This window comes from Eptesicus fuscus, chromosome 4 (assembly GCF_027574615.1).
Source record: "Eptesicus fuscus isolate TK198812 chromosome 4, DD_ASM_mEF_20220401, whole genome shotgun sequence".
Taxonomy (NCBI): Eukaryota; Metazoa; Chordata; class Mammalia; order Chiroptera; family Vespertilionidae; genus Eptesicus; species Eptesicus fuscus.
This window is the reverse complement of record NC_072476.1, coordinates 4671929-4686766: the sequence shown is the minus strand read 5'-3', so window position 1 is coordinate 4686766 and position 14838 is coordinate 4671929. Positions and strand designations below refer to the sequence as shown.

At 43.4% G+C, this 14838-nt stretch overlaps 1 protein-coding gene across 4 annotated transcripts in view; it reads right to left on the bottom strand.

Moving 5' to 3' along the window:
- TNRC6A (trinucleotide repeat containing adaptor 6A) overlaps positions 1-14838 on the bottom strand; it is a 99161-nt gene that overhangs the window by 18429 nt on the left and 65894 nt on the right. Inside the window, exons 6-13 of one of the 4 annotated variants that reach the window (XM_054714444.1) lie at positions 9121-11703; positions 7663-7839; positions 6609-6784; positions 5416-5448; positions 3842-3922; positions 3503-3554; positions 603-745; positions 70-216 (exon numbers count right to left, since the gene is read on the bottom strand). In XM_054714444.1, coding sequence (XP_054570419.1) covers positions 70-216; positions 603-745; positions 3503-3554; positions 3842-3922; positions 5416-5448; positions 6609-6784; positions 7663-7839; positions 9121-11703 — 3392 coding nt within the window. The remainder of the gene's footprint in view (positions 1-69; positions 217-602; positions 746-3502; positions 3555-3841; positions 3923-5415; positions 5449-6608; positions 6785-7662; positions 7840-9120; positions 11704-14838) is intronic. The other 3 variants (XM_054714440.1, XM_054714442.1, XM_054714443.1) reach the window with 3 other exon arrangements.

Here is a 14838-nt window from a genome sequence, read left to right as displayed (position 1 = left end):
TGACTACACATAGAGAGCTTATTGCTTCTACAAATCATTCAACAGAGCCTAATACACACGTGGACTTACCTGTCTAACAGAATTCAAGTTTTGCATACCCAGCCCTGCTATGGAGCCGAGGGCCTGGTTAGGTAGTGCACTATTTGAAGGGGGAAGCTTCATGCTCTGACTGGACATAAACTGCAAGTTTTGGGATTCATCTGCTACAATGCCATCCTGATTGGACAGACAGAAAGATGCGCAACACCAGCCAAGCAAACAAGTGGAAGGGAGAAATCATTGCAGGAACAGAAGAGAAGTCACATGACATTCCAGCATCAACAGGAAACAGGCAGAAAACAGAAGAGATCAGATTAGTGTTAATTCTAGAGCACATAAAAAGAACCAAACACATTTTATGGGGTTAAGAAGAAAATACAAATGCAATCCCTATGATAAATTGAGACATAGAAAAGACAATGAACTACAAATCCAGTAAGAGGATTTGGCACTGGATCATAACACTTTATATTACATGAAATGTTCTAAACGGTTAATGAGAAAATTATGCTATTCAGTGTCGTGGTTTATTAGCCCCAGGGGTAAAACAAGAAACAGCTCACCTTATCAAAGTAAGGGCTGCGCTCCATGGAAGACTCTTTGGGCATCTGAGGCCGAGAACCAGGGCCTTTCCCGACCGTTCGATTGTAATCACCAATATTTAGGCTATGTTTATCTATCTCCATTCGTTTGTCTTGTAACATTCCTAACAAATGCAGGAAATGACGTTATCCAGTAGGAAGACAATTAATCTACTTGGTTTCAGACAAATTTGCAGTGGAAAGCAAAATCCTCCCTTCCCAAACTGACCTGTCTTCTGCCTGGACAAGAACATGGGAAATGCACGTGCCTTCAGTAAACCCTGTGTTCCTCACAAGCCAAGTTGGGCTTGGCAAACACTTATTTTACTGAACCAGTTAACTTGAAAACAGAAGGCTAAGACATCTTTGGTCATCGCTAGTCTGGCTAATTTCTTAAGAAACAATTTCCAGTAACAATAAGAAAACAGCAGCATGACAAACTGCCAGGCACTCTTCTATGTGCTTTGTGCCTTCCAAGCTAGTGCCCACAGCTCCTATTCACTGCTGCCAGCAGATGAGGAGGCTGGAGGCCAAACAGGTCTTGCTCTGCCCATTAATCTCCTCATTTTGATTTCTTTGCAACAAACAGGATCTCCTCTCATGGAAACTCCCATCCTGCAAAATCACCTTTGCTTCAAACAGCCAGGCCCCAGCTACCATACTTCAACAAGTCTTTTCAACGTGGACACTGCTGTCTGCCTCCACGTCCTTACCAAATGCCCATCCTGGTTTCGCCCCTCTCTCCACAGCGGGGCCCACTTCCTTGTGCTTCTTCAGTGCTGGGATACTCCGAGGCTGACTCAGTCAAAGCAGAGAAACTCAGTATTCTCTCTCGACAAATGCGCTTCCCTTACTATTTTGCTCCCTACGTGTCGACAGCCACTCCCATTCATGTGCTCCTCAAATACAAATGTCCACTTCGATTTCATGCCTGCATGTAGTCCCACATCTTTAACTGCCTGCTCATAAGCATAACCTCTCACAGGTGACACCAAGCACATTTCCCCAGATCTTCCTTCACCGAACCAGTCATACAGATTTGAAAATCTCTTTCTCTATCTCCCTGGCTCTCATTCTCCCTATTTTCTCTGTCCTCCAATCTCACCCATCGATTTCTTTGCAACTGCTGTCCTTTGAGGTATCTGTTACTGCCACCACCACAAAACTTTCTACCTTCATTCCAGGCAAGTGGAAAAGAAAAGCTTTTAACAAAACAAAAATATTCCCAGAGTAGACACATTTTAGAAATGCAGTTGGTTTCCACATTATTTCCTTTGCCAGAGACACTGAAGCTCTCAGCAGAGGTGCAGGGAGACACTGTCGGAAGAAAGGCTGCTTCCTGGTTCCAGGGCTCCCCCTGCAGCACAGGCAGTGGGTGGGTCCGGCTCCGGCTCCGGCTCCGGCCATGCCTGCTCACCACTGGCTAGCAGCTCCTGTCAGCAGCCCCAGGCAGTTTTATAGCAGAGCGCCTCCAGGGAGACAATTCCTCTAAAAGGTGGGCTTCCAACAGTCCCACAGGGGTGACACCTCAGTGACTTCTCTGCCATGCACTGAGCTAAGGCCATGTCTAAGAATCTTTTTTTTTTAAATATATTTTTATTGATTTCGCAGAGAAAGGGGGAGGGAGGGAGGGAAGGAGGGAGGGAGAGAGAGAGAGAGAGAAAAACATCAATGATGAGAGAGAATCATTGATCGGTGACTTCCTGGATGCCCCCTACTGGGGATTGAGCCTGCAACCTGGGCATGTGCGCTTGACTGGAATCTAACCTGGGACCATTCAGTCCGCAGGCCGAAACTCTATCCACCGAGCCAAACCGGCTAGGGCATGTCCAAGAGTCTTGGTCCCAGCCCTGGAGTGAGGCGGGTGGGGCAGGCTATCTTAGGCCCAAGGTTAGTGACTTCTCCTTATGTCTGCTCTTTATATATTCTGTAGAATACTCACAACATTCCTTCTCTTTACCTCTATTGGCCAAACCATCATTATTACAACACTAATTTATGTTAAACTTCCCCTGTTCAAGTTACTATGTAGTTTCCCTCTCCTGCCTAGACTCAGACTTAATGCAACCACTGCTGAACTGCCCAGGCAAGAACACTGGGGACCACCTTTTACCAAACCCATACCCTCACCCTCCACAGCAAACTGGTTCAACTTTCGTTGATTCTAAATCCCACATCTTCACTGAATTAGATTCTTCACACCTACTGTCTTGGTTTGGAGCTTAGAAACTCTTCACTCTTTATTGCAACAAATACCTAATGGTTTTGCTGTGTTTAGTATCTTTCTGTCTGTCCTCTGCTGCCAATGGTTTCCGGCCTAAGATATCTTCAATCTACAGCCAAGATTATTTTTCTAAAACATGAATCCAAATCATGTCATTCTCCTGCTTAAAATTTTTTAATCCCATACTTCAGACTGATGTTATCACTACCTTAGTTTCGCAGTGATTTGCACTTTAAAGGCACATCGACACACCTTGCCCGGGTGGCTCCGTTGGATGGAGCATCATCCTGTACACCAAAGAGGTTGAGTGTTCGATCCCATTCGTGGGGTGGATAACGAAAGCAACTGATCAATGTTTCTCTCTCATAGGTATTTCTCTCTTCCCACCCCTCTCTTCCTCTCTCTCTCTCTAAAATCAATGGATATATCCTTGGATGAGGATTAAAAAACATAAATTATATATACACACACATATATACATATACATATACATACACGTATACATAAATACATATATATATATATGCACATCGACTCTGCACCCGGAGCCCAGCGTCCACTTGTGGCCGAGGCCAGTGCAGTTTTAGTAGGACCATGCCACAGACATGTCTGTCCATCAGGATGAATATAAACTCAAACTAATTTCATTTTTCCTTACCTCCAGGAAGGTCCATCTTATTGCTTTGCACATTTTCTTCTGGTGAGTCTCTCTGAAGTTAAGAAAAAGCAGCATGTTAGCAGACCTTAATTTATCAATGAAAATAAATAAAAAGTGAACTTTACTTGGTATTTCATTATTTGTGAAATTCAAGTGCATCATAAAACATTTTTCATTGCCTAATAAAAAAATCCCTCTTAAATAAGATAAGTGACTACAGTTTATTAGCTCAAACTATAAAAATAAAGGCTCCGTGACCAATTTTACTCTAACCTCAAGCTTATTCATGAGAACTCAAAGATAAAGAATTTATTTGTTAAGAAAACAAAACACACTTACCGAAAAACTGATATTTGAAAACTGTTTAACAAATGGATTTATCCATGCTTCTTCTTGTTTGTTTCCACCCTTCATCATTCCCTTTGTAAAATAAAAGAGTAGAAAGATGCCATGGCCATTTCTATTTATCTGGGAATAGCGGTGGATTAATAAACTAAGACAATTCTCAACTCTCATTTTTAGCCAATTTCTCCTCCAATCAACTCTTAACAGAGTTGTTAAAAATTTTAAATCAACTTGTTTGATTTTCAACTTCCTTTGCTCCAGTCCTCTGGTATAGCTGTAATGTACAGAGAACTCCCTGAAGGCAAGCAGTCAGAAGGAAAAGGCAGAAGCAAAGGGCCTCCACGACCCACAAAAGGGTCTCGGAATAACAGAGAACTGCTCAGTTTCTAATTTTCAAACAGACTGTGTTGAGAAGGATACATTATAGTTTGGATTTATAGAGTTCTCACACCAAACCAAAGTGAGCACAGCCATCAGGTTCTCACCAGCTTACCCCATAACCTAATTATGCTGTGTGCCCCATACTTGAAAAAACACGTTTCCATATGTAAAGCATTTCAGCATTTCAATTTGTGTTGCCAAGAACACACCATCCCCAGCGGCAGTTAAACCTGGGGTTCCTCCTCCTTGGTGTTGGCTTTCGGAGGCTGGTTGGGATATGGGTCACACAGGACATGCTTTGGAAAGTGAGTTGAGAGAATGAATGGTCCATGGTTAGCAGGGTGGTAGACAGGGAGACCGGAAGCCACAGGGACCAACGTCTCCCACTTAGGTAAAGCTCACAGGACCACTCGCAGTCTGCTACCCTAATTTCCCTTCCCCAATGCTACTACCTGTTCCTTCTGACTGTGGAACAGAACACGGCTTAATTTCCCCCTAAAGGCAGGTCTCTGAAGCAAGCACCTGACCCTTTGTGAGGTTTTGAAGTGTCTTTGATTCCTTTTCCTCTTGTACTCCCACCCCAAGACTAACTGGTTGCCAAGGCCTTCTGTCCTATCCAAATGTCTCTCACATCAGTCCCTTCCACTATGTATCCATTCTTGCTTCGCAACTCAGAGCCCTAATGCTGGTCTTTCCTCTTCCAATTTACCTTTCATCCTATCACTGGTTAAAGTTCTTTAAAGAAATTAATTTAAAAAATCAAACCAATGCTACCTTCTATTCAATTTCATTGGCTCCATTCTTATACAGACTAAAGTTCAAATTCTTGGGCATGGTAGTGAAAACCCTTTACAATCTGCCCTTAGTCTAACTACATAGCCAGATCTCCTAAAAAAAAATCTACATTTTGGTCATGTCAGGCTACTATTTTCCTTAAAACACCCTCCCCCTCCCCCCGTAGGCATGTTCCAATTTCAAGCTGACACTTGAAGAGAGCTTAGAGAGCTCCTAATGACCGCACTAGACTCTGAGCTCCTTGAAGGTGCAGCTCGCAGATTAGTATTTTGAACCCCCAGCACCAAGCACAGTACCTGGCACACAGCAGAGGCTAAATAAATGTTTGCAGTTGTTTTCTAAAAGATTTTTACTAGTAGAGACAAAGGAGAAAGAGTAAAAAGGCTACACACCCTTTCCCTTCTCCTTTTTTTGCCACTCAGACCCTGTAAGGAAAGACAAAGTCACAAAACAGCATGGTCCAGTGGGAAGAACACGGGGTTTGGAGCTGGAAGACATAAACTTAAGTCCTTGCTCTGTCACTTACTAGTTATGCAAACTTTGGGCAAGTCACCACTTTTTCTAGTCTCAAATTCATCAATATTCTATCTCAGAAGGTTAAAAGGATCAAATGATTTATGTAAAATATGGGAAAGCACTTTATAAGCTATATGGTGAGGCAATGGGCAAACTCAGCCAAATAAAAAAGTTTTTTAATGAAAATGGCAGGTCCTAGACTTAGAATCCCAGGATTAAAAGAGAGGGATCCTAGCAGTCAGGTAGTTGTACTACAAAATACTTGACTCCTAGGGTCTCTTAAAAAAGAACAGTTTCAAGCAGGGTGGGGAGGATGTATCAGAATCACCTGGGGGAGTGGGCACGTGTTTTGAAAATGGTCTCCAGGAGAATCAGACACCAGCATCCAACACCACCTCTTAAGAACTGGAGCTCTACACCTGTGCTTCTCAAGCCTGGCTCTGCAGCATAAACATTGGGAAGTGTGTCTAGGACACGCAACATGGCTCAATTTCCAAAGTACAGTAGGCCTGGGATACAGGAAGCTGTACTTTTGACAAATCCCACATGATTTTGATGTACAGCCAGGTCTGGGAATAAGATTTGCCCACATATAAAAGCAAAACTGAGCTCGGCTCATTCCTAGGGATTTTTGTCACAGAACCTTTTGGGATGGGAGAGGGGCAAAGGTAATGGGTGGAGGAGGATGACTCTGGGTACAGGGTAAGTCAGGACTCCAGGTGAGGAGGTGGAATGGGAGATGAACTGGCAGTGCGATGGCAAGAGTCAACATGGAGATTTGCCCTTCTCTTCCTTCTCACCACTGCAGGCAACACCTTAGGGTGAAGGGTTGTCCCAGGCAGCACTGGTGGGAGGGGAGGAGGAGAGAAATCCCAAGCTGTAGCAGTGGGGAGAAAGGAAGTTCCTGTGGTGTTATTTTCCTAGGTGGCTGCCCATACAGGACGCTATGCCTAAGTTGGGGACTGCCTGGACTATATTGATTGCCATAAATGGGCAGAACATTAACTTTCTGTGGGTAAACTACCTTTGGAATTTAAAGTTGCAAGGGCGTTGCCCTTGAAATGTTTACCTTCGATGACATTTTCTTTGTATATGGTGGCCAATTTAAAGACGAGTTAAGCTCTTGAGATGAATTACTATTCCACATTCCAATCTCCACGTCCTCTTCCTCTTCCCAGCCAGTGGGGCGATTTCCAGGCAATGGCATATCATCACCACACCAGCCATCTTGCATAGATTTTGGTCCTGGTTGTGGATTTGTGATACAAAGAGAAACGTACTTTAATAAAACAACTTTTTCTGGAGGATTGAGCATACAGTAAGGGGGCAGGGTGTGGGAATAAAAAAGCCCACTTTTATTTCCCTTCCCAAATTTGCATAGCAATACTGAGTTAAAAGTTTCATTAAGCAAGAATTAATTTTTATTAAAAGTTCTAAAAAAAATCTTCCATGCTTTCACAAATCTAAGGGCTCCTAAACACAGGACAATAGCGGCATTCTTGTTTGCACGCACTTAATCTGCATGGCAACACACAGAACAAAGAAGATAGATGAAACTCAGAGGAGTTCATTTTCATATATATTTTCAGGGCGAGTGGCCAAAAGGATTCCAAGTCACATGCAGAAAGCATCCTGTCTATACACTCGGCTTTGGGAATTTCTACAGTGTGTCCTGTACACAATCTATGGGACAATGACAATGCTCATCTGAATACCGGGTCCTTCCTGAAATGTGCTCATTTTCTGTATAATGTCCAGGGAACCTGTGCCAGACAATTGGTATATATATGTGTTCCCATGACTATTATATTCCATCTCTCATGCTGGATAGCCTGATAGCTGCTTGACTATTTCCAGATAACCTAATCTGGTAAAATATAACTTAAACTTGACGAAGTATATGCAAATCATTAATAGTTGCAGTTCTAAGGAAACTGAGAAAAGAGAAAAATTCAGAAAGACAAAGAGCGAACTATGTTACAAATTCAAAGAGCCAAACAGTGAGTGGCATCTAGTATGAGGATACACTGCTACCTTAACAATGACTGACATGATCCAATTAATTACATTCAATGAGATCACCACTGCTATAAAAGAGCTACCAGGGATTATCAGTAACTTACCAGATTTGCTTAACGCTTGTGGACCAACAGAGCTGGAGCCCCACGTGGAAGTGTTGGATGCCACAGCAATGGGTTCCCCCCAGCTGGGACCACTGTCTATGGGTTTACCCCACGCTGAAGTACCATTATCCACAGTTGTGGCTGGAGTAGAAGGCTCCCCCCAGGGCTCACCCCAGCCTTTAGAAAGTGTGGGAAAAGAAGTCATCAGCACATGGTAGGGAAGTACAGTGGAATCAGAGGCAATAAAGAATACTTAGGGAACAAAAGATGAAGAACTTCACATTTTTGTATTAGATAGTGATGCTGTGATGAGCAAAATAGATGGCATCTATATTATGTAAAGATAAATCATTTCCCATCATTGTAATTTAACTGCAATAAGTGCCCTCTGGGTATAGAGTAGACTCTTTTTAGTAACCTTATTCATGGCAAGTCATCTCCTTTAAACAAGTTAAATTTAATTCCTGAAAAGCCAAGTCTATCTGAACTGCACCTAGTTAATTAAAGCAGGTGATCATGCTGGGTAATAGTGAGTGTATAGAATGTTTGCCATACATGGAACCTTTCATCAACATCATTCGGGATAAACGCACCCTACGTTTCTATGTGCTGGACAATGCTTCTTAAAAATTTTGAAGTATTATTAAGTTGTCCAAAGCAAAGAAAGGGAAAGCCATAAACATATTGAAAAAAACAAAACCAACAAAAAACAGCCTTCCCCTTAGATAACCAGCTGTTTCTTCTAAGAATTAAACTAGTTAAATTAATTCAATGAACTATACTCAGGATAAAAATTGGGCATTGAAAGGTTAGTTCATGAAAACACTCCTATCGCCACATCCAATTAATAACTAAGAAAATACATTCCAATGACACCTAATGAAAATGTCACTGTCAAGATCATTTGCAGAGACAGAAATCAGTTCCTTATGAGGGAAAGTGGGAATATACTCGAAAGGCACTGTCAAATCTTCCAGGCACACACACGCATACACAATGCATCTAATAGATTTGGATCTCATGCCTACTTAGATAAATCCCTGCTAAGGCCAAATATAGTAGCTAGTATTTAGAGCATGGTCATTAACACTTGCTTTATTTCTGAGGGTATTCTAGTCCAATAATAGAAGAAAAAGTGCAGCTTGACTCAGAAGAACTGAGAAAAGTGTACAGCATCCCCACCCGACACCACCTTTCCAATTCCGCCTTCTGCAGCATTCCTAAGAGAACAGAGTATGCAGGACTCACACCCAATCTGCCAAAGGCATAGCTGCTCCCTGATGGTGAACACCTTACCTATCCTTTTCTTCCCTATAAGCTTCTGGATTAGAGTCAAGTAGGCCTCTGTGTGCACAGCAAATACGGTTAAACACATCTTATCGTAAAGTAAGCTCAAACAAGGCCCACAGTCCTGTGAAGTGTCTGTAAGACCATCAGACTCCACAAGTAACAACTCACCGGAGCCACCGCCCGCCTCTGGGGTTGAGATGGCACTTGCAGACGGCAGCAGCTGGTGCACCTGTGCTTGCTGGTCTGAGCGGCTGCTGCCGTTTGGGACATTTTTGTTCCACATGTTCACATTCTTATAGTTGTATTTGCTGGGATCTCCCCAAGCTGAGGTTCCGTCATCAATGTCCATTTTGCGCCGTATGGACTCCGGGGATGGTTCCTCCCAGCCTGTGGGTTCTTCTTCTTTTGCTGGCGCTGGAATAGGTCCTCCCAGCCAGCCTGTACCAGAGGGTTTGCCTGGAGCCGGAGGGACTCCCCAAGACCCAACCATGTCTGGTTGCTTGTTCCAGTCTGGAGAGCTGACTGGCTTTGCTGAATCTCCCCAACCCAGCGACTGACTAGACTTTGGAGGATCTCCCCACCCCTGGGAAGAGTTAGGTTTAGAAGATTCATCCCATCCTGATGAATTATTTGGATTTATATTATTTCCCCAAGTAAAAGAACTAGTTTTACCAAGTTCATTCCAACCAGAAACAGACCTGTCACTGTCACTACCTCCTGAGCTAGATTTCTTATTAGCCTCACCCCAATGGTTACTCCTTGATGTGTCTCCCCAGTTATCACTGGCAGAAACAGACCACCCTTGGTTTGACTTTTGTCCATCACCCCAGCCCTGTTTGTTCTTTTGTGAATCATTCCACATGGGCTTCTCTTCTTTGCAATGCCCCCACTGATTGCTCTTGACCATTCCTGTAGCAGCAGAATCATCTTCCCATCCCCCCTGGCAGTTTGAGCCTTTGGAATCTCCCCACCTCAGAGTAGGCTTGGGATCTCCCCACCCCGATACAGATGAGGTATCATTACTGTTAGGGCTAGTCTTGTCTACACACGCCCCTGAGTTAAAAGTCTGTGTTGCAGAGCTCCCCCAAGCCTCTGTCCCATTGTCAGCCTTTCTTTCCCCTCTAGGCGATGTCTCAGTATCCCAGGCAGTATTCTGCTTAATAGGAGTCTGTCCCCAACCAGAGTTGGATAGGACACGTGGATCTAAGTCAGTTCTGTTAACAATGCTTTGGAGTAATGTGTGCTGATCAATTCTTCTTCTGTCTCTACTCTGAGTCTCCCCAGTTACTTTTTCTTCGAGGCGTCCAGTGCTCTCTGTACTACCTTCACTGTCCACTGTACCTCCTGTTTTGGCCCACATGCTGTTTTGCTCATTTGTCTGAGATGTGGCAGAACCCTGATCCTCTTCCTCAGTAGAATTCCATCCATTTGTAAACTTCTTACCATTGCCGTTTGCACTGTCACTGGAATGCTGATTGCCAGGCAGTTTGCTCCACTCCACGCTGGGTACATTAGTGCCAGTGTTTTGTGCAGGAGTTCCCCATCCTCTTCGACTTCCTCCCAAGTTTGCACCATTTCCACTTCCCCAGGATGCACCCTGGGAATTTGTGGCCCCAGACTCCCACAGGCCTCCTCCTTTATTTGTGTTGCCTGGAAAGTTCGTGCCCACAGGCCCATTCATGCCAGGCTGCATCAGAGTTGTGTTCACAGTGTCACCATCAGCTTGGCTGTCGGGGCTTGCACATTTGTCTCCAGAGTAGTTAGAACCATAGGCACCCCAGGTAGTACCATAAGAGCCTGCACTTTTTGACTCTCCGTTGCTAAGGTGAGGAAGGGAAGTGCCATTCATAACCGATGGAACCTGTATCTGAGGATGATTCATTGTGCTCACACGCCAGGCCCCCGAGTTACTGGGCAGCTCATTATTCTGTACTGAACCGGAGTTTGGTAAACTAGAGGTCATAAAGTTAGTAGTGTTATTTGGTCCAGTCATTTCAGTGGTGATATTCTGAGGTTGACCACTGAATGAAATCTTCTGTGTACCACTTACTTCGGATTCACAAGTTTCCTGAAGGCTTCCCCAGGTACCATGGGTAGAAGAACCACCCACTTTAGAGTTAATACTCTGATTGTTAGGCATCTGGCCTATGGTACTGCACTGAATATTGATGCCAGGACTACTACTCCCTACAGGCCCTTTTAGGGCAAGTCCGTTGTTCTCTAATACTGGCCAGGCACCATGGTTGCTAGCTGAAGTCAAAGTGCTTGGATTTACCCCTCCATTTGATGAAGAGCTTACAGTGCCCCAAGCATTCACTCTATTGTTGCTACTTTCTGACTTGCTTTCAGGAGCATCCACAGAGACCTGACATGTGCTTATTACGGCTCCATGGGAGAAGCCCCAGGGCCCAGTACTACTTCCACGACCCAAACTATTGCTGCTGCCGCCAACCACAAACTTGTTTTGGGAACCAAGTCCAGTGCTGTTTCGAAGGACATCTTTCTCACCACCTGTGCTCCCTGAAGCCATGATAGTGATGTTTCTTTCTGATTCAGAACTGGAGGCAGAATCAGCATCCATACATTCTGAAGCCAACTCTGGATCACTGCCAGGGACCAAGGGCCATGCTTCTTTCTCAGGGGAGTTGTTTACAACAGCATCCTTAGAGTCTGTGCTGGAGTTGCTCGAAGAAGACACAGGTCCCCGCTGTGAATTTTCATAATGAGATCCGGAAGCGCTGTGGTTAGTATCTAAAATAAAAGTACAAAAGTTTATGAAGTGTTTGAACAATTGATGGCTATATGATAAATGTATGTGGCTACTCAACATCAACAAGATATTAATACCTGGCAGTACAGCCCTAGCCGGTTTGGCTCAGTGTTGGCCTGTGGACCAAAGGATCCTGGGTTTGATTCCGATCAAGGGCACGTACCTTGGTTGCAGGCTCCTCCCTGGCCCAGGTGTGTGCAGGAGGCAACCAATCAATGTGTTTCTCTCACATCAATGTTTCTCTCTCTTTCCCTCTTCTCTTCCACTCTCTCTAAAAAAAATCAATGGAAAAATATCCTTGGGTGAGGATTAAAAATTAATTAATTAAAAAAGATGTTGAACTAATTTCTTAAAAAAACACACACCAAAACTTGGCAGTACAGTTACAAGGGCAATGGTTACATCCCAGCCACTTTCCACATCCACCAATCAGTTCCACACAAGCAGGGAGGTCTGCACTTTGCTCACCAATGTTGTCCTAAGAGCCTAGAGCAGTATCTGGAACATAAGAGCTACTCAATAAATATTTGCTGAATGAATTAATTCCTAACTTATCAGCAAGTAGAAGAATTTCAAGTGAGGAAGGATGTGGTGGTAGTAATGTATTAGTGTGTATGAAGCAACCCAGGCTTAGAGACCCGACATGGGAAAAGGGTCTGAGATGCAGATGGGTAAGGGCAAGTGAACAGGCCAAACTTAAGGAAATGTATTAGAAATACAGGGATGGACAAAAGTACAATTACAGTTGCAATACAAATATAATAATAACTAATACAATAATAAACTCTGTGTCACATACTCACAACTGTAAAACCTACTTTTGCCCACTCCTGTATATTAGGAATCTTACCCTAGCCTTTCTTTCTTAGAACTGTTTATTTATTTTTAAATATATTTTTATTGACTTCAGAGAGAGAGGGAGGGAGAGGGAGAGGGAGAGAGCAACATCAATGATGAGAAGGAATCATCGATCGGCTGTCTCCTGCACGCCCCACACTGGGAATCAAGCCCACAACCTGGGCATGTGCCTTGACTGGGAATCAAACCATGACCTCCTGGTTCATTGGTTGACGCTCAACCACTGAACTACGCTGGCTGAGCTGTTTATTTTTAAATCCTCACTGGAGGACATACTTAGAGGGAGGGAGGGAGTGGGGAGGGAGAGTAAGAGAGAGAAACATAGATGTTATAGAGAAACACTCTAGAAGTGCCTTGACCAGGAATCAAACTGGCAACCTTTTGGTGCACACAGGGCAATGCTCAACCAACTAAGCCACTTTGGCCAGGCTAGAATAGCTTTTTCACGTATCTGTTTGGGGTACTATAACAAGTTTTTAAGAATTACAAAGTCTTTTCCATTATATTTCCATTCATTGGTGTTCATATTCAACCTGAAATATTGCAGACAAGTTTACAAGGTCTTTGCTATTATATTTCCATTTCCCTAGTGTTTACATTCAACCTGAGATATGCACACAAGAAAGAACAATTTCAGTTCTTCTCTTCTTCATAAAAATTTAACTTATCTGCATAGCCATAAGCTAATCGAAAGACAACAGAAAAGTTAACTAATATTTTGAAGATCACCGAATGACTATGATTAAAAATCAATTGCTGGCCCTAGCTGGTTTGGCTCAGTGGATAGAGCATCGGCCTGTGGACTGAGGGGTCCTGGGTTCAATTCCAGCCAAAGGCACATGCTCAGGTTGCGAGTTCGGTCCCCAGTGGGGGGCGTGCAGGAGACAGCCGGTCAATGATTCTCTCTCATCATTGATGTTTTTATCTCCCTCCCTCTCCTTCCTCTCTGAAATCAATAAAAATGCATTTTAAAAAAAATCAATTGCTGATATTGAAGACTATTAATGATCAGTCATATAACCCAATACTCTTAACATTTACTGCTTTTTATTATCATCTAGTTACTTTACAGCAGGCAGGGCAGGCAGTTTTAGTGCTTCTAACTCAGTTTAAGGATCTGGTATAGTTAGCAATTCCTCACAGAAGATGGCTGCATTTTGACAGCCCTTAGGGGGTAGCTTATATTTCAGTTCTTTAGAGAAGTAATCAGCATATGCAGTGCTTTTATTTTTATGTATTTATTTAAATATATTTTTATTGATTTCAGAGAAGGAGAGGAGAGATAGAAACATCAATGATGAGAGAGAATCACTGATCAGCTACCTCCTGCATACCCTATACTGGGCCCGCAACCTGGGCATGTGCCATGACCAGGAATCGAACTCTGACCTCCTGGTTCATAGGTCAATGCTCAACCACTGAACCATGGCAACCTGGCTGCAGTGCTTTTAACACACATGCTCAAGTCATGCCCTAGACCAGTGATGGGCAACCTTTTGAGCCTGGTGTGTCAAACTTCGCCAAAAAACTGAGCATAACTCGGGTAGTGTGTCACTTTGAGGAAAAAACATTATTTCGTGATATTTATAGTTTAAATAACATAAATGTATAATTGTTATATATAATTGTATTTAATAAACCTCAGCGGCCGCGTCATCAGAAATGGCTGCGCGTGTCAGTGCTGACACGCGTGTCATAGGTTCGCCATCACTGCCCTAGACCTAATGAACCCACCACTGGGTTGTAGCCCTAGAAAATAAATGTAACTCACTATTAGGATATTACTAATAGGAAAATGAGATCCTATTAGTAACACCATTTTCTCTCAAAGCACTACTGTTAAGCAGCAAAAGGTGATGGAACAAGATAGAGTAGCAGAAAAAAGTACTACTACAGAGACCAAAAATGTATATATATTTCAACATATATTTATTTTAAAGTTCTATAAGTGACTGATTTTCACTCCATTTAAGAATCATTTAAAAAAGATATATATATATATGTACACACACACACACACACACACACACACACACACACACACACACATCTGTATTGATTTCAGAGAGAAAGGGACAGGGGGAGAGAAAGATAGAAACAAATGAGAGAGAACCATTGATTGGCTGCCTTCTGCAGCACCCCCACCACACCCCCCTGCCGCCCCGGGGATCGAGCCCGCAACCCAGGCATGTGCCCTGACCGGGAACTGAACCGTGAACCAGGTTGATGCTCAACCACTGAGCTGCAATGGCCGGGCA